Source organism: Indicator indicator, chromosome 27 (genome assembly GCF_027791375.1).
Source record: "Indicator indicator isolate 239-I01 chromosome 27, UM_Iind_1.1, whole genome shotgun sequence".
NCBI lineage: Eukaryota > Metazoa > Chordata > Aves > Piciformes > Indicatoridae > Indicator > Indicator indicator.
The window spans coordinates 7,813,234-7,832,902 of record NC_072036.1 but is presented as its reverse complement, the minus strand read 5'-3'; the positions used below and the strand labels follow the sequence as shown (position 1 = coordinate 7,832,902).

Here is a 19,669-nt window from a genome sequence, read left to right as displayed (position 1 = left end):
TAGAGGTCATCATTTCCTGTCATGTCATTAATGTTTGTAATTAAGCCATGGGATAGGTAAAATGGGAGACTGTAGTTAAAGACCTCTTTTCTAACCGTTATGTTTTATTTCATGTTTGATAAACATAGTCTTAGCTGACAACAACAGCCTGGATTTTGTTTTTCACATGTTCACTATGGTGGCCTACATGGAAGCATTTGAAATAGCTGCAAAAGGCAAAATAAAGTTGGCCCAGCACATCCTGTTATCCTTTTGCAGAGCAGATTGTTAAAGTCACACACATGCACAACGCATTTTTGACAGATAATAGCAAGATGTTGGCATAAAGCTTCATTTTTTCTGGTAGTTCTCAAAGTCCTTGCTATCATATATCACAGTCTCACAGTATATCAGGGGCTGGAAGGGACCTCAAGAGATCATCAGGTCCAACCCCCCTGCCAGAGCAGGATCACTTTAGAGTAGTCTGCACAGGAACGCATCCAGGTGGGGTTTTAAAATCTCCAGAGCAGGAGACTCCACAACCCCCCTGGGCAGCCTGTTCCAGGGCTCTGTCACCCTCACTGTAAAGAAGTTTCTCCTCATGTTGAGGTGAAATCTTCTATGTTCAAGTTTGACCAATTGTTCCTTGTCTTATCACTGTGAACCACCCAAAAGAGCCTGGCCCCCTCCACTTGACACCCACCCCTCAGCTGTTGATAGACATTGATCAGATCCCCTCTCAGTCTTCTCTTCTCCAGACTAAACAGCCCCAGGGCTCTCAGTCTCTCTTCATAGGGGAGATGCTCAAGTCCCCTAATCATCCTCATGGCTCTCCATTGGATTCTCTCCAGCAGGTCTCTGTCTCTCTTGAACTGGGGAGCCCAAAACTGGACACAGTATTCCAGGTGAGGTCTCACCAGGGCAGAGTAGAGAGGCAGAAGAACTTCCCTAGACCTGCTGGACACACCTTTCTTGATGCATCCCAGGATCCCATTGGCTCTCTTGACCACAAAGGCACATTGTTGTTCCATGGAGAACTTGCTGATGGTCATTACCTCATAAAAGCAAGGGGGGTTGAACATTTTGGTTCATTGCAAGGATAACAAACTAGAAATGGAGGAAATACCATTTTCTTACTAATTGGCAGTAGATCATTTATAACCCTTTTGTTAAATGATGCAAGGGGCCGCTCTGCAGTTTGCACTGATGGGACATGTGTCCACTCACAGTGACATAGTCAAACTGATGTAATTTCTGCCACTCTCTAGTAGTTAGACTGTGTGGTAGCCAAGGAATAACTCTCCTTTACAGTACACCCTTCTTGGCAACTGGATCACCTCCTAGGAGGAGGACTGGAGCAGGTTATTTTTGTTCTGGGGATTTTTGGAATAGGCTTTACTGGTATTTGTCTCAGAAGTATTTTGAGGCCAGATTGTCATTGCATCATTTATATATATTCTCATTAAGGGCAGGTCTCACTTGGGCATTTGGCAGCACATCAGAAGCTAGAGGTTGAGTGGCCGAGCTTGGTGTCTGTTTCTACCAGGAGGGCACAGTCCTGGCCTGACTATGGCAGTTCACTGTAAATCTGGAGCATGGGCCAAATGCTGGGATTTCAGCTGGCAGCCCCTCCAAACTGGCATGGGATGTACCTGCTTATCAGCCAAGATGGCCACTGGAAATGAAGTTGGGTGCTGCTTCTTGAGCAGCTTGTGCTGATGGAAAGACTAACCATAATAGCCAGAGGAGCAGGTCACAGGCTAATTTTTCAACACTTAGTCTGCTCTCCTAAACATGGAGGCTTATGCAATCATGTGGCATATGAGAGGAAGAATGTCTGCCCATCTCCCTCTGAAACCACTGGCAGTAATGGAATTTCAGCCACATCCATGGTTTGAGTCTGGCCTAGCAGGGAGATACTGCAGGCTGGAGAGGAAACAATGGGTCTGTCTCTGCCAGCTGGGGTGTAAGCTTACCCCTGAGTAGATACCAGTGTGTCCATCCAGGAGAGCCTGACTACTCAGCTACTGGAAGAGCATCCAGTAGCTCTTAGACATGCACCCTCTTAGACACTTGGTGAATCCAGTTTCAGGACACAACTTCATAGGAAGACAGGCCCCATTATTTTCACTGAAACAACTCCTTGTTTATTACCAAAAAAAAAAAAGAAAAAGAACTAGCCTTTGAAGTCTAGCACCTCTTTGTTTCTGAGTATCAAGATGAATGCTGAACTGTGGATGCATTCTCCAATGCCCATCTTTCTTTAAAAGAAAAAAATCAAGCAAATGCATCATGCCAGTTTCTTTATATGTTTGCATAGTGTTCAAAGTACTTCAGAGGATAAAAGGGATAAGAACTTATTCATCCAAAAATCAAAACAGTGAAAAATACTGCAATGTGTTTCTGCATAAAGACAGCAGGGGTTGCTTCAGCTGATTACCTTTGATATTAAACACCATGTTTGGCACAAAGCTGATAAGAATGATGCAGAAAGCTGCTTCAAAGAGATCTAAAGCTACTGCTTTCAAAAGCACATTATCAACAGTATTCCTTTTGTTAAATCTGGAAAACACATTTAGCATAATTTCCAAGTACTCCAAACCCAGAATCCCTCGTGTATGGAAAGTGTATTTTCATTTTCAAAAGGAGTTCCAGTAACTAACACACACGACTGCAAAATCCAAGTTATTGATTACATTATGTTACAATGAAGGTCTGGATAAAACTCAAACCCCAAATCTTTAAGGGATTGTGCAAGCATATAGTAAGAGTCAGCCTCTGTCTTCAAGAAGCCCACAGGCAGACCAGATAAACAAATAGCAGAAAAGGAGAAGCACTGGATTTTCTAGTAGAGCCAAGGAAGTGAGAGATTGAATGACTTACCCATAATCATACCTCTGACAAAAATCTGCACAAACTAAGCTTTCTAATGTCCTAACCCAGGACCAGTGATAAGTTTGCATAAGGACTCCATGGAAGTCATGACTGTGAAGATCCTTTTAGCCCTTTACAAAGTTTTGTTTGTTCTGAAATAATGCCTTCAGTTCTTGAGTTTAAACTTCCATAGAAATACTGGAAAGCTGAAAGGGTTGGCTGAACAATTGCATCTGAGGGCTGTGTAAACTCAGTTTGATCCACTGAAGAGATCATTAAGATGTAGTCTTACTGGTCAAGTAGATTGTGGCTCCTTTGCTCTGCATACATGGGAGCTCACACTTGTATAACCTAATACCTGGAGAATGTGTAGCCATTATTTATACAGATGATTCAATATCCACAATTCCAGACTAGAAGGGTTTGGTTGTTTTTTATTTTTTTTAGTACTGTTTTTGGTAATATGAAATATTTCTTTTCACTTTCATTTTGTTTCCTAAGAGTGTCCACACATGACTTGGAAGGAAGACCTAATTGGAAAGCCTAAAAATCTGAAAGGAACACTGGGGAAACAAACCATGCACCAGTCAGCAGCTGTTCTGGCATTAGGATAATGCATATTTCCTTTTGATCTGTCTTGTGTATTTTTAGTGTAAGATGGTTAAACAGATACATTGTATTTCATCCATGGAATAATAAAGGTTCCACTGGAAGGCTTATTAACTCATGCAGGTCATTGCCAGACTCAACTGCTGTTTATAAATAGGATGTTACACCCTTGGTAGCTTAATTCAAAACCTTGCTTCTCTTCTTGCCAAACCTGTATCAGAGAAATGGATAGTTTTCAGACATTAATTTTTCCACTGAGTTGTAAGCCTTTCCCTTAAACAAAAACTGACACACAACTACACTCTGAGAGGGATGCCATACATCAAAAATCTCAGAGGTCTATTCTGAAGTAAATAAGTACCAGAGTGGATACAGAAACCACAATTTACAGCACCTAGTCTGGCTGTCTATCATTTGCTGATCCCCCTCACAAGCAACACAGTCAGTGAAGGGCTGCACAGCTCTTCTGTGCTTTATGGAATAAATACACTGTCCTCACTGACTCAGTGCTCCAATTTGCAGTGGGTTTGCTTCCTATTGTAGAGCCTTTACATTACTGAATCCTAGCAATGGTGCACTCATTGCCTAATTTTAGGCTCCAGTGCTAATTGAGAGCCCCAAAGAAGCCAAATACAGGTCCTGAAGAAGTTGCACAGTACCTGTGGAAGATCTGTGCCTTCCCAGCTCAGACTAAGCTGCTGGAGGACCTACTGGAGATAATGTAGGGCATCCCAAAAGTCTCTAATCACCAGTATTTTCACAGCTGAATAGAACTAGGCAATCTGTTGAGTAGAAGGCTGTGAAGTAGGAGGCCAGACTGGATGAGACGTTGAGCAGCTGAGTCTAGTGGAGAGGCATCCCTGCCCATGGCAGGGAGGCTGGAGTAGATGATCTGTAAGGTCCTTTCCAACCTAAGCTATTCTATTATTTGTTCTGTGATCTGTAGAGGTCTGCTCCTTTGAGGTCTGGCTGCCTGCAGGATGGATCAGTACCAGTTTGTAATCTTTACCACTCCACTAAGATTCAGTGCAAACCTGTGAGATCTAATGCTACATTACAGTTCTTAAACAGCTAACAAAATCCATAGGAAATTTCTGGAAGAAAGAAAGAAAGATTAACTATGTCATAGGGACTTACCCATATGACTTCGCAAGAAAAATCAAAACAAAACAAAACCCCACATTCTTTGACATCTGTGTGACCAATATGTGATAGAAGTTGGGAAGTTTATTCATCTTTCTTCTCTATGTAATTGTTTCCTTCTGTAGGATTCGAAATGAAGTAGATGACTGGACAGAGAACTTCATAAAGAGTTACCTTGTGGTTTGATTTGTAATTATTTTGGAAACTGGGCTTGAGACAGTTTGTAGTAGAGGAAAAAGAGAGAGTTGTGTATGGTACATTCCTGGCAGAACAAGGGCTGGCAACCACTGCAGAAAGCTTCCCTTCAGCATAGTTTCCATGAATCTGTATGTGCTGGTTTTCATTAAGGAGCTTTAGATTTTCCTCCTGTGTTCTTCCAAAATGTCAGGCTTTTATTAAGATTAGTCTATGGAACTGACTCTTGCAGAAAGCACATGCAGGCATCAGAGGGACACAAGCTATTGGAAGCAAGGAGTGAAAGGAGCTGGTTATTAAGCCCTGGAAATGAGCTGAGAATACGAGGAGGAATCATGACCAAAGCTGAGATCTGGTTCAGTTTGATATGACAGTGAATCCCTGCCTCAGTTTCCCAGCTTTTATAATACTAAGGCTTACCTAATGTTTATGAACCACACAGGTAAGTGGCAGAGGAGAGCTGCAGCAAATAGGAGGGGTGGATTTATTGAACATGGGGGGAGTTACCTAGTTCAGGAGCAGCTCTGCCTCTGCCACCCCATACAGGGGAGCAGAAGGTCAGAGAACACAAAGCTGGATGATTCTTGGCTGGCAAGTGATCATGGGGTACTGCATTGTTTAGATGAGTATCAAGTCCTCTGCAGCTGATGTTCATAAGGGAATTACTTCTTGCAAGCTGAAAGCTCAGGAGAAGGTAAAAGTAATATACGTTCTTCTTCCTCACTCTCTTTGTTCTTCAGTCTTTCTTTTTATTCACAAAGGACTTCAGACGTCTTAAACTCCAATATGCTGCATGTTTTTCTAGGTAGAGTGGGTGACCCCAGGACTTCTGCTCCCCATTCATTCTAACCTGATTCTTATCTGCTGTGAAGCCACTGCATATATTATTACTGTCCACAGATCCCAGGTGTCTCTGTCATACTGCCAGACTAAGGCTGAGCCTTCTGAGATGATTATTTTTTTCTGGAATAACAGTAGCAAGAGATTTTATCTGTGAAATTCCTGCGTACAGAGATCTGGCACAATGCTCTTGGTTCTGAGAAACAATGTAAAGTGCATTTTCATATAGACACTTAAGTGGTTTTGCAAACCACATGAAATGCACAGGTGAGGAACTGGAAAAGTATTGTAGGAAGTGTCACAGGGATGATTTCTCTTTTACTTGTTAAAAAACCCTCATTACTGCAAGTCTTTCATGTCAGTCTTCCCATCAAAGAGTACTTAACGTACTTTGCCAGAAAAGAATAGTTTCCATTTTTCCTTGCCATCTCCAGATCAGTTACTTTGTTCTGAGGTTTACAGTGACTGTTTCACACATCAAAACTTTTCCTTTTCGTTAGAGCATTCATTTCCTAAAGTGTTTAATTTTCTTTATTAAATATGACATTTTAACATATCTCAACAAATCGAATGGAACAGAGCTTCTTGTTCCTTTTCATGCTGGTATTACTGACATGCCTGGCCCCATGGCAGATCTTAAAAACCATCTGAAGTCTCTGCCAATTGTTCTAACCCTTTCAGATTCTTTGTCTCTCCTTTTAATTCGTCTGTGACTGTGGTCCACAGGGCCATGAAATTGTCCCCAGACATCAAGACTGAACTTGCTGTCACCTCTTTGTCTTCTGGCACATGAACACACCTTGTCCCTTCCCTTCTGCTCCCCGTCCACAACAGGTTGTAAGGCTTAATGGGGAACCCACTGTGCACACCCTACATCAACAGGAGCTGCAAAGGGGCAGAAGAGGCACAGAACAATGGAAACATGAAAGTATTTCTTAGTTTCTCTGACCCCCAGAAATACTTTTCCTACTGTCTCTCATCTCCACATTCATGGCCTGAGCAACACAACAGCAGAGTTATTTGTTCTTTTATCCAGCCTACATAAATCCAGTTCTGCCTCTCTCATCTTCATCTCACTTTGCCCTGCTATGCCACTGAAGTGGCTGTTGTCACTGTACTGAAATGCTGCATGAACTTTAATATGTATTACTTACACTTGTAGGACTTCTGGTACCTGGGAGCTCTAACACATCTATTTACATACGAAGCACCCAAGGTCAGGCAGGAAATCTGCAGCTGAGATGGTGACTCCCTGTCCCAGACTAACCCAAACCAAACCATGGGTGCAGTGTCCTCCCCTCGTGCAGCTGACCATAATTCCCCAAACACTCTTTCAGCAGGATGCTTTTTTGCTGCTGTGCCCCCAGGTTCAAGCACCCTTCCCAAGGACATCCCTGTTCACTGCTCCTCCACTTCTCTTAGTAAGGACCTCAGCTTGGCCATCCTACGCCCCAGCTGGTCCACACCACAGCACACCCATGGTCTGGGGAGGTTTCATGGTTTACATTCTCCTGTTTAGCTATAACTTGGCATAGTGCCACCTAATCACTCACCAGCGCAACTTCAAACAATTTTCTTTCTGTACCAGCTTCTGCTAAAGGCTCTGTGCTGGACCCTGATGTGCACATTGTTCATGGCAAGGGTGCACAGTATAGTCCCAAATATTTTATGTCTGGGATATTTTTTTCTCTATAAGGAATAGTAAATGGCTTTCTTAAAAATCATAATTTGACCTGGCTGTATAAATAGTTTCCATATAAAAGTCAATGAAAATATATATTTTGTATTCCAGGCAAATAAGTGCAATAACCACTCGTGCTCATGGCTGCTTCACAACTAAGGTGCCCTTTGAAATACTAGCTTTTAGGAACTGAAGAAATAAAAAACAAAGGCCCCTGGCAGCTGGGTCAATATATTGTTTTGTGGAGATAATATTGTTCAGAATCAAATGGTCTATTGTAGTTTATGTCAAATGGTCTATTGTAGTTTATGTCATTTATTTTACACCTGAAGTACTAAGATTGGGGGGGAGGAATCTTAATCTTTCTGTAAATGAGGATTAAGGAACTTTGTTCTTTTTTTTTGGCCCATGTTTTGGGTTTTTTTTAAATATCTGAGGCCAAAGTAAATGAATAGCAGGAAGTTTATCCTCACCACTCTGCAGTGTCAGTTTTCAGTGTGGAAGGGTATGGTCCAAGAGCAAATTCCAACATGCCTTATTTCAGTAGGTGCTCTTAGAGAGGCTTAAAGGGTTAGGATAAACTGAGAGATTACAATCTGCACAGTGCAAAGAGGATTCTTTGTGTGTCTCAGTGTTGGATAAACTGATTACAGTCTGCATGGTGCAAAGAAGAATGCTTTGTGTGTCTCAGTGTTACTTTAATAATGAAAATTAATTGAGATGTTTTCCTAAAGTGAAATGTTAGGTCGGTACTGACTGGTGGCCCTCATCTTCTGTGCTTCTCTCCATATTCTGCTTCCATCCACTCCTCAAATTTTTGTACAGATGTGAGGCACACCCTTGTAAGAAAGGTTATAGACAGTTGCTTGAACTGAGCTGCATATTCCTGAAGTGATTATTTCCTTTCTCAGTTACCATACATCTCTTGCTTACCTGCATTATAATGCTCTCTGGAAAAGTCTGTGTCTCCATAATTCTCTAGGGATCTGTAGAATGAATATGGTATTAACATTGGTAAGGTTATTTGAAGACATTTGTTTGGAGATTGGAAACTCCTCTGGAGCCTTCTTACAAAACCAATGAGGTCCAGCATAAGACTGTTCTGGGGAAGGAAATTATTTCTTATCTTGCTATTTCGTACCACTCCAAAGATCCCAACTTAAACAAACAAACAAAAATAGCCAACAAAAAAACCCAAACCACTTACCAAATATGTGCAAGGAAAAATAAATTCTGTATTTATGTCCCTCTTACACTTCCAAAATAGAACCTTTCTGAGTTATAAATACAACTAAACATTTAAAAAACAACTTGCAAGTAAATCATTTTCTATAAAGTGATTTTCCTTTTCCAAGGGAAAAAGGCCTTGCTTGTGTTTCATCAATTCCATGTTTTAAATAGAAACACTTTGTTCATTAGCCAGACTATTCCTGGGCAGGTATAAAGTTAATACTTTGACAGATTTGAAAACAAATTACTAAATCTCTAGTGAGCTGTTATTTTCAGTACCTGTAACACAGTAATCAAAACTTCCTCAAGAAATTTAATTGCTGATTTCCCTAAAGGAAATGCTGATTTTGTTCTAAACAGGCAAAACTCCACCCTTGTCTCTACACACCCTGTTGCTTGGCACAATAAAGCAGTAAGGGCAGATTTCAATAAAAACTAAGAAGATTTATGTGAAGCTGAAAATGCAAAGTGAATTTTTCACTTTGGTCTTGCCAAGCCTTATGAAGAACAGAAGCCCATCATGAGAAAAGGAAGTGTTAGTAGTCTGATAAGTAGCATTTATGAATTTTGGTATCTGTGTTTTTCTCAGCTTTATCTGTGGTGTTCTTTCAGGATATTGCCAACTTTTAGTAGTATTGCCATGTAGATCTCCATACAAATGAGCACACAGATGTTTGGGGTACTGAGCATTAGAGAGATTTATCACTGCCTGTATAGAATGAAAGACCATGTTCTGGTTTTCAGAAGTGAATTTTGCCTTTCCTTAGCTCAGCCTTTGTTTTGCCAACCATAAGCCACCCTAAAGACAGCAGAGTGATGGAAGGGCAGCTGATCTTCAGGCTTTTACTTGAGAAAAATCAGATTGGACAACCAGAAATGGAGACAGCCAAAATCCCTAGTCACTTTGGGAAGCACATCATGCTAATGGAATATTTTGTTCCTTATCATTTCCCTGCAGTCATCCAGTCAGACAGGAGCCTGGCAAGCTCTGGTACATGTCAGACAGATGGATTTCACAGCTGCTTTCAGGGCACACAACCAATTCAGGGATGGCAAATCACACAGTAATACTTGTGTGAACCCTGGAAACCAGCCAAGAAAGGTGGTTAGCCTAGACATAGGAATTCTGGGTACTACCCTGCAGTAGAATGTCCATAGGGTGTGAAAGTTTTACCCCCAGGAAGCTTGTTAGTACTTGCTTTCTTCATGGAGAGCATGCCCACAGGGAAGCTCTACAGTTATCCCATCTCATTACCTTTGCAACTGGAAGAACCCACTAGATAGATTTCTCTATGCAGGACCCTTTGTCTCAGCTGTAGAATGATGTGATGTCCTGCCCTGAGTCCTCTTCTGGAAAGGAGAATTTGTGTTTCTTAATTAACTTGAAATGCCATTTAGAATCAATTGTGCTTTCAAACCAGGCTGGAACATAACCCAGCTTTTATATTAATGCCCATGGGACCTGAAATGATGTTATTTTAAACTGCAGAGAGGCCTGCCAGTATGGCAGTTGTGGGTCATAAAATGCACTTGTTTTCCAGTAGCCCTCTGAAGTTGTAACCAGGGCTTTGGTGTTCTCACTCTCACTAAGCACCTGCATGCAGTGAGGGCCCACAGGAGCTGCTCATGGGTGGGAAGAGGCAGGAGCAGGTATGGGCACCTCATGGCTTTATTCTATTGCAGTTCAAAGGGAGAAACAATGTCTGTAACCCTAATAGCCAGTCTAACTGGATTCATGTGGAAACGAGAGAAAGGCTGTTAGGAGAAAGATGAGAAGGCGGAAGAAGGAGCTGCTGGGGAGCTGTACACACACTGCAGTTAAACCTGGTACATCTTTGGCTGGCATGGCCTCCAGGCACTTGGAGTTGCCTTCTTACTTCCATCTCTGCCCAGTCAAGTACATGCAAGTTATCCTTGGATGCATAACCAACACTCACCATAAGACACCAACCACAGGAGCAGCTCTGGGTGGTGTCCTAAGGGGTGGTGAGCTGATGAAAATGAACCTTGGTGTGGGTGTAGCTGAGTATAGGTGACTAGCTGTCAGAGCATAAATTCACGCTCACCTCTTAGCTTCTTACCCTTGGGGCTTCCCAAACAAGAGCCCTGTCCCATGGGCTGGAGTTTAACAGTGTAAACACCAGTCAGGTAAGGATAGAGCAACAAGTTCAGGCCCTAGGCTGGACAAGCAGTGTGGATACAACCTCAGCACTGCCTGTGTTTTGTTACCCATCTTGGCACATATAACCCAGAAGCAGCGAGCAGCAGATAGCAGTGAGCAAGCATGGGCAGAATCTTTCCCAAGGAAATTCAGCAGTGCAAAAGCAAATTACCATCAGTTGTCATTCAAATAGGAATAAGCTCCCCTGATTACTTCTTTGCATATTTATTCAGAATTAAACCAGATGTTCCTCAGCCCAAGGTGTAAACCTGCAACTCACATAGAAAGGCAGGCAAGACAAGTGTCACAAGAAAAAGGATATTGAATCTTGTGAGGGAATTGCTTTTTTTCTGAAAAAACATTTCTGCTAATGATGATGGGAGTTCATTTCTGAACCAGAAAACACTCCCCAAGCTGTTAGACACATGCAAATTGCCATTAATATCTAGTGATATTAATACTGCCCCAGCATGCATCAAGCTTTTGTTGTTGTTTTTAAAAAGGAAAAGTAACTTCCCCTCAGGAAAATTGCTCTGAAACCTGTTGAGATTTGGGTGAGTGTTCAGTAGAACAATTTTCTGCATTTAATTATTTTAATTTTACTTGCTTGCTGCCTTTACATTTTGTGTCATGACATGTTTTCAGTCCATAGGCAAGAATGCTGGTTGCAGTGATATATTAGACTTCAGAAGGAAGCAAGTTGCTCTGTATGAATCATCTGAGAAATTCTTTTTGGTTATCCAACTGTCAGGACATCTCCTTTTCCTCCCAGCTTAGAAGACCTGAAGCATTAGCATCCCTGCCTATATATGTGTGGCTTCCTGCAGAGGGATTATTTACAGCATTTCTGACCTCTGAATGCCCTTTTCTGAATCAATAACAGCAAAGTGTAAGGTGGATCAGCAGCTGTTCTCCTCTTATCTGAATGTAGCAAGTCTTAGGCTTGGAATAATATCTAAACCCTGTTAGGAACTACCATAATCACATTTAGGCAGTATTTTTTTCAGGAAATCAGCACATTTCTTCAGCACTGTCATGTAGCTGCTCTCTAAAGGAGGCAGTACGAGACCAGAGCCAGTGGGGTCATTAATGAGTTTTTAAGTTGTTGCAGATCAGTTTTCACATGGCAGAACTCCTGCAAGAGGCCTTAAGAAACAGTGCCTTAAGAGTAATTTTCTTGACTGTGTTTTGCCATAAGGAAAGTGTAAGTGGGTTAAATCCCATTCTGATTAATGACTTACTGCAAATGAAACACCATTAATGCCATAGAATCATAGAATGGTTTGGGTTGGAAGGGACCTCTAAGGGTCATCTAGTTCTCCAACCTCAGATTACAGAAGGAAAATTGATGCAGTCACCCCTAGATGTGAGTGCAAACAGCCATAGGAGGTGGTTCAAGGCAAGGTTTGCCAGTTCATAGTCATTCTCTCTATGATCCTACAACTCAAATATTATAACAGATCTTTCCTAATTCCTCAGATTTCTGAAGCTCCTTGCAAAACCAAGGTGCTCCTATAATGAATTGGACATCTTAGTGCTTTTTGCTGCCTCTAAAAGCATAGAGGAAATCAGGCCCTTCATTTCACTGCCTAAAAGTGAATCATAGAATCACTCTGGTTGGAAAAGGCCTTTAAGATCATCAGGTCCAACCATTATGTAACTCTACCAAGTCTGGTGCTAAGCCATATCCCTCAGCACCACATCTCTGTGTCCTTTGAACACCTCCAGGGATGGGAATTCAGCCACCTCCCTGGGGAGCCTGTGCCAGTGTTTGAGAACCCTTTCAGTGAAGAAGTTTCTTCTCATATCCAATCTAAACCTCCCCTGGTGTAACCTGAGCCCATTTCCTCTTGTCCTATCACATGTCACTAGGGTGAAGTTCCTAAGTTAATTCTTTTCCTTCTCCAAAGCTGGTATATCTAGAAAGAGCTTCTTGTGTTCAGTTTTGGCCACTGAGGGAGCCTGGCCAACTAGTTCAGATTGTAACAGTAAATTAGAAGCCTAAATTCCAGCCACATCACAATAAGTGAGATGAATCCCATTCCTAGGGCTGACAGTAATAGATCTCACGGGGTGAGAGATCTTCTGCCTTGTAATTAGAGTGAATGTTTGCAGTCAGGACTGCCCCTCATGCCTTTCCTGAGAGGTAACAAAGCAGGGTCTTGCTCTTTGATGGAGCTTTCTGGTGCTGTTGTAATCCGTAGGGCTCCTGTTCACAAATGCAATGTTTTTCTGAAAGCCTTTCAGATAGCAGCTCCATTTTTCACTAATATTTTCCTGGGAGACAATGATAGCTACACAAACCTTCACAGATGCCAGAAAATTGGATAGCAGCTCAAAAGAGTTGCTTTCTTAAGTTTCTTTTTCTGTGTCCACATTATTTGAAGATTGTGTTCAGTCAGCCTTAAAATATGTCTAAAAATATAGGGAAAATAAAACAAATTTGCTGGAGTTTGACAACTTCTGTTTGATCAGGAGTTGTTTGGTTAAATGTATTTGAAAAGCCAGGATGGGGATTTTTGTTATGGATGCTATCTTCTTCTTGTTATCATTAGGTTTCTGAAGAAGAACAAAGGAAAAGACATTTCCACATAGGTTCTGCTTGAGTTGTTAGTGTCAGCTTTTAATTTCCTTGGGTTTTAACTAGTTTATAAAGCATCCTTAATATAGAACTGTTTTGTCTGAGAATGATTCCTGTGTTTATTCAAATTCTTAGATTCAGAATATTAACAAGTTAATTTACTTCCTCTCAGCACAATTCCCCTCTTTTTGCTTCTTTTTTTTTCTTTCAAGGACCAATATACTGAACTGTACCATCAGTGCTCTTAAACATAAAGCTGTCTTCTAATTTCACTCTTTTCCAAAATTTGCATTCTAACCAGACGAAGTTTGCTCTTAGTCTTCTTCCTCACACATGTTAAGTGCTTTCAAACCTTCTATAAAGCAAAAGGGAAACTGAAGACCTGGTGTTACACCTAAGTCAGATCAAAGTACTGTATTGGCTTCTAAATCATAGAATCAACCCGGTTGGAAGAGACCTCCAAGATCATCCAGTCCAACCTGTCACCCAGCCCTATCCAATCAACTAGACCATGGCACTAAGTGCCTCATCCAGGCTTTTCTTGAGCATCTTCAGGGACAGTCCCCTGGGCAACACATTCCAATGGGCAATCACTCTGTCCCTAGCAGAAAAAAATAAGACATGTTTGATTGAGACTGAATAACCCTTCTGTTTAAGCACTTCAGGAGACAGAAGAGATTAATATTAATATTGCTGATGAAATTCTAGTTTATTGATTCACTAAGGCTAGTGTTTGGCTCCAGCAAGAAGCTAAAAGGAGTTCATTTGGCAATAGGAGATGGATCTGAATGAACTATAAGGTTACATGGACACCAAGACAAAACCAGTTGCTTTGGGACCACCTAGAAACAAAGCCTAGCTGGCACAGCTGAGTGATGAGCAGGGAGCTGCAGCTTCTGCTCTTTGCTCCAGTTCACTGATAGCTGCCAGTAGAAATATATGCCAGTGTGGATCACACCACCAGCAGCAATATTGTCCACCTCAAGTCTGCTCTGTTGTATTGATGTGAGTTTTTAAAAGCAGGAGGTGACTTGGCTGTGGTCAAAGCTACATGCTGTCTCTTACAGGCTGTCTTACCTCATGGTTTCTCACCCTAGATCTGTATCAGCTCCATCAGTCTGATCCATGTGGTTTCCTGCCTTCACTGCTGCAGTGTTGGGAGGTAAAGCCTCTGACTGATTCCTCAGCTCTTCTGTAGCTCTTGCAGATGGGGCTCAGCTGTTTCTTTTCTCACAAATATCTGCCTACCTCCAGCTACCAAACACCTTGACTGGGCCTGCAGTCAGTACCAGGACTTGAGCCAGACACTGGAGCTGTCAAAGTAGACCATGATCTCCAAACTGTGCCTAGGCAGCTTCTCATGCATACAGGGGCATGGGCTGCTGTCACTAACAGCAGGTGATTCTGCTTGGTGATTTCAGAGAATGATGAGGAACAGGAGGCTCTGCTATCACTGGACAAGCCTGGCTGGTATTCCCAAGGCAATGCTATCCAGCTTTATGAACTACTCAAGAAGATGACTGGCAAGGTGGATCCTAAGGTATGTTATAAGTGAGAGTAAACCTTTCTGGGAAATGCCCTTTCAGTCCAAAATTCATTAGAGAAGCTTTCATTAAAGTTATGGATGTGATCAGTCACAAAAGTTTTGTTCTGGTTATGCTTGCTGTTGTCTTACCAGACTGCAGTCCAGAACTGCAAGCAGCATGTTTGTTCTCTTAGCAGTAGAATATGTACTTTCTAGATGTTTTAGCCTGTGTCCATGGGCATGCATTTCAGCAGCTTTGGGAGAATCAGACTGTAACCAGGAAATACACAATCTGCCTGAGGAAACAGATCAAATAGATTAACAGGTGGCATCAGTGGAAACCAAGATCATGTTATTGTAATCACAGGTCTGGATGAGTGCAAATGCCACTGAAGAGTTCTGAGTCACTGAGAGATGCTCCATGTTCTCCCTTGTTTCCAAAGCTGTCCAAAATTCATCCCCATTGTTTAGTGTATTTTCTTGATAGTCTTTTCCACTGCTTCCCAGCAGACATATTTCTGTCAGTCAAAAATCAGCAGTTGTCCCTGTGCTGGTCCCAGCCCAGGCATCCCCACCCAATGCCCCTGGGGTCTTTGCAGGTCCAACTTTTTCCTTAGGTGCCTGGTTGAAGATAAAACCTCAGACTGTGCTGTTAGTAAGATCTCTTTGTGTCATGACCAACTGTAAACATGGATAAATTTTTATTAGGTTGTTTTAAAGCTCTTCTTATCTCTCTGTGAAATACAGTGAGCTTGTGTTTTCCTCATACACAGTGAACTTTTGCTGCTTCCCTCACAGGTTGTTTATTTTGGTGACAGCATGCACTCAGATATTTTCCCAGCACGTCACTATAGCAACTGGGAAACTGTCTTTATCTTAGAGGAGCTTCTAGGGGACGAAGTTATGGTGCCTGCAGAGACTGAAGCTGAGCCCTTGGAGAAGAAAGGAAAATATGAGGTAAGGAATCCTTGCAGATGTTTCCTGGAAAAAAGTAAGTTACATCAAAGCCTCATGCCACCTGCACTGAGAATGAGCCTGCTTATCTTACCAGCCTGCTGGCAGCATCAGCTTCTCTTGCAGATATATCCTCCTTGCCACAGGAGGAGGGTGCAATCCTGTCCCAGCTTGGTGTTGCATGGGTGACACAGAGCCTCTACACAGAGCTAAACCAAGGATCACAGAATCACTGAACGCTTTGGGTTGGAAGTGCCCCTCGAAGGTCGTTTAGTCCAACCCCACTGCAGTGAGCAGGGACATCTCCAACCAGAACAGCTTGCTCAGGGCCCCATCAAATTTGACCTTGAATGTCTCCAGGATGAGGCCTCACTCTTGGAAAGAGGGCTGTGTGCACATTCCCTTAACAAAAATGCAGTCTTCTCCTTTCTAGTAACAAAAATCTGCCCTCCATCCTACAAGGAGAAATTTCATGGCTGCTTATCCCAAGTCCAGTACCTGAACTCTGACAAGTTCATGATGCTTCCCTGCATGTTGAGACCAACTGTAAACACTGAGGGGGTTTTATTAGGTTATTTTAAAGCTCTTTTTCTCTCTGCATGAAATGCAGTTTGCTTCTGCTTTCGTTACATAAAAAGAACTTTTAATTTGCTTCTTCGCCCATAGGTCGTTTATTTTGGTGACAGCTGTGCTCAGATAAGAGCAACTGTTTCAAATTCTGGTCCAATGCAGGCTGCTGATAGTTACCCCAGATAAATAATGTGATTTTCCAGTTGTTTGCAGCTGGGAAGCAGAGCCTCTTGAATTCTCCCACAGAAGGTGGAACCTTACTGTCCTTCTCTCCACTGCCAAAGGGCAAAGCAGGCAGGGAATGGCACTCAGGTGGCCATCACAGCAGTGTTGTACTTCAAGTGGGTCTGTGTAGGAACTACAGTGCTGCTTTGCTCTCCATTTGGAGTGTTTCTTCTTTCCTCATGTTCCTAACAAATAGGTCATTTTCTTCTAATTGCAGAGACAGAGATATACTCTTGAGATACACTCTTTGCTTTGAAAAGCACTTAACCTTTCTTTTTCTTTTTAAACAATGACTGTGATGAAAAAGTTAACTTAATGATAGGAAGATTTTTGAGGGGTGCTTTTATACTAGAGTTGTTTTTAATCTAAGAGGCATTTTTAAAGCTCTTGGTTTTTTACGAAGAAAAGAATATCGTCAATGGAACTAAACAACATAGATGTGACATCTATTTTTCTACTTTTTGCAACAGACTTATCTAATGTTTTCTCCCACTGTCCTGATTTCTGAACTAAGGTCAGACAAGGACATTTCAGTCACTGAAGTCAGGAAATGTAATCACTAATGTTTAGGCTTTTTCCAGGGTTGTAGAAAACCAAGCAAGACAAACAAAGTCAGGTTTCCTACCAAGAAAAGTGTCTCTCGTGGAGGAAAGGAAGAGTAAATAGTAGTACTACCTAGGTTAATATGATTTGATTTTGTTAATTAATGCTATAAAAATGTCTAACCCTGCATAAAGTTGTCCATTCTCTGACTGAAGGCTCTCCTGCATTTCTGTATAGAATTTAAATCTCTACAAGGTGTGACGGTTTTTATTCAACCATGGCTCCTTCAACATGTTCAGTATATGCTTTTGGAGCACACATATTTAAATAGACAGGCAGAACATGGGTTTTTTTCCTAGAAGTACAAAGAAAGTTATTGAGTGATGATGATTTGGTTTTCTTCTGTTGCATTACCTCTGGCTGACTGCTCCCAAGATCTGTCTTCTGTATTGCTGCAGTTACCAAGCAGGAAATAGAGACTTTTAGACAGGTGCTTGACATTGCACTAACACTGTAGTACTCCTGATAAGAGACTGCAGTATCTCGAGGAGACACCACCCCTGCCACACACCCCCCCTGTTCAGTTTACATCCGCTGCCAGTGACAGCAAGCAAGCAAGGGAGAAAGGAATTGGGTTGATTAAAGGAACCTGAACCAGGGGGGCCATGGCAGGTCAGTGGTGTTATTTCATTACCACACTGCTCACTGGAGTCTGAACAACAGGTCACAGCCATATCTCTGCAGTTGACTGGACACCACTAACTTAACAGGACTAGTTCAAAGGGACTCCCTTTCCAAGCCTATGAAACTTTTATTTTCATTCTCCTGGTCAACTTCTCCCCTTAACCCTTTTGTTTAAGAGGGAAGAAAAACTAACTCAAAGGATTGTACAAAGTTAGGTGCTTTTAGAAAATTAAGCACTAACAAATTGGATGTAGTTTTATTAATCAACCTTCTCATTCATTGGCAATAAGCAAAACTACAGTACTCCTGTAGATTTGCCATGCCATTGCTGTGTGTGCAGAGAGGGATTGAATACTCTGTGCAAGTTGCAATCCTCCTCCCTTCTACCAATCTTTACAATGTATTATTAAAGAAATAAAGCATTGCATCTAATTTGCAATTGCATCTTTCAGAAAGAAATTACAAAACAACTGTTTTCAGTTGTTTGACTGGTATTCAATCACTAGCAGGGAGAGGGGAAGAAAACAACCTCCTGGCACACAAACTAGGAGGCTAGTAATTTCCATTTTCATTAGCAGTTTTTGTCTTCTCCCTTCCATTAAACGCATGATATAAGCCAGATCCTCAGAACTGTGAAATTCTGGTAACATCTGCAGTTCTTTCAAGTACATGACTCTTGCTCATAATGAGCAAGAGAATAGCAAACTAAAAAACTCTTCATGCAATTACTTGGCTCCTAAGTGAATTGTAGCATGCAGGGTGAAAAAAAATACCAGGCACTGTGTTGAAATGAGAGTCCCTCCAGATTTAGGGGTTTGTTTGCTTGGCTGGAGGCTTTGTTTTTGCCTTCTGTTCTTTGAATGTGTGATCAATTCCATCAATGAAAACTCAAAAGAAAAGCTGGAAGTTGTCCCAGGATTTCGAGGGAAGTGGATCTAGTCAGCATGTAGAAACTGTTGGGCTGTAGAATGGGGCAGAAATCAAAGAGCTTATTGGCAGTTAGAGATGATGTTTTTGCAGTCAGAAGGAAAACTAATTTTTACAGTATTGCCTAATTGCTGGTTGGTTGAGGAAGTTAGGGCCTTGAACCCCTGTATGTCCCTTACCCACCCAGCATGACTTTAGACAAGGGCTGATTTCTCTCTGCTTTTGGTTTCTGTTTGTCTCTGTGTTTAACACAAATCTGTTATTCCTGCTTGTACTGGTTTGAGGCCAGACAGATCCTCTCTTGCAAATCCAACAGTGTTTTTCAGGAACAAGCTGTTATGAAGCCATATCCATAAAGCAATATTCTGAAGTAAAAAGCAATTTTATTTTAAAGGAAGTCTGCTTAGAGTGATCCATGTTGAAGTTTAGCTGGAATGATCACGAGCCAAATGGTTTATACTTGCTCATGGCTCGTGAGGGACAAGTTCTATGCAAGTTTGGTCCAATGGCAGGTTTGCACACCCAGCAAGGCTGTTATTCAGGGACATCTGGTTGTTGTGACCAGCACAGCTGTGCTGGCAGAAACACCTCAAATCCTTGTCATTACGCTGGCAAAGCTGTATTTTGAGCATTGTTTTTTCTGTGGTGGTGTCACTGCCTTGGCACCAAGCATACAGCCATCAGTACCATCCATATACTGGATACAGTACACAATAAAATAATCCTGCTGTCCCAGGCTTGGCAGAAAGAAGAAAATCACAAAATCATAGAATCATTGAGGTTAGAAAAGACCTTTAAGAACATCAAGTCTAACCACCAACCTAACACTGCCATGCCCACTAAACCATGATGGCTTAGACGGCAAATCCCCAATTACAAATGCTAAAATCCTGCACATACAATGTTTATCAGCTTGACTTTTCAATCCTGTCTCCTTTACATCCTGTC

General features: G+C 41.8%; 1 protein-coding gene across 1 annotated transcript in view; it reads left to right on the top strand.

Annotated features, from left to right (window-relative positions):
• NT5DC1 (5'-nucleotidase domain containing 1) overlaps positions 1-19,669 on the top strand; it is a 103,316-nt gene that overhangs the window by 69,094 nt on the left and 14,553 nt on the right. Inside the window, exons 10-11 of the mRNA XM_054393089.1 lie at positions 14,715-14,833; positions 15,617-15,775. Of these exons, the coding sequence (XP_054249064.1) occupies positions 14,715-14,833; positions 15,617-15,775 (278 nt within the window). The remainder of the gene's footprint in view (positions 1-14,714; positions 14,834-15,616; positions 15,776-19,669) is intronic.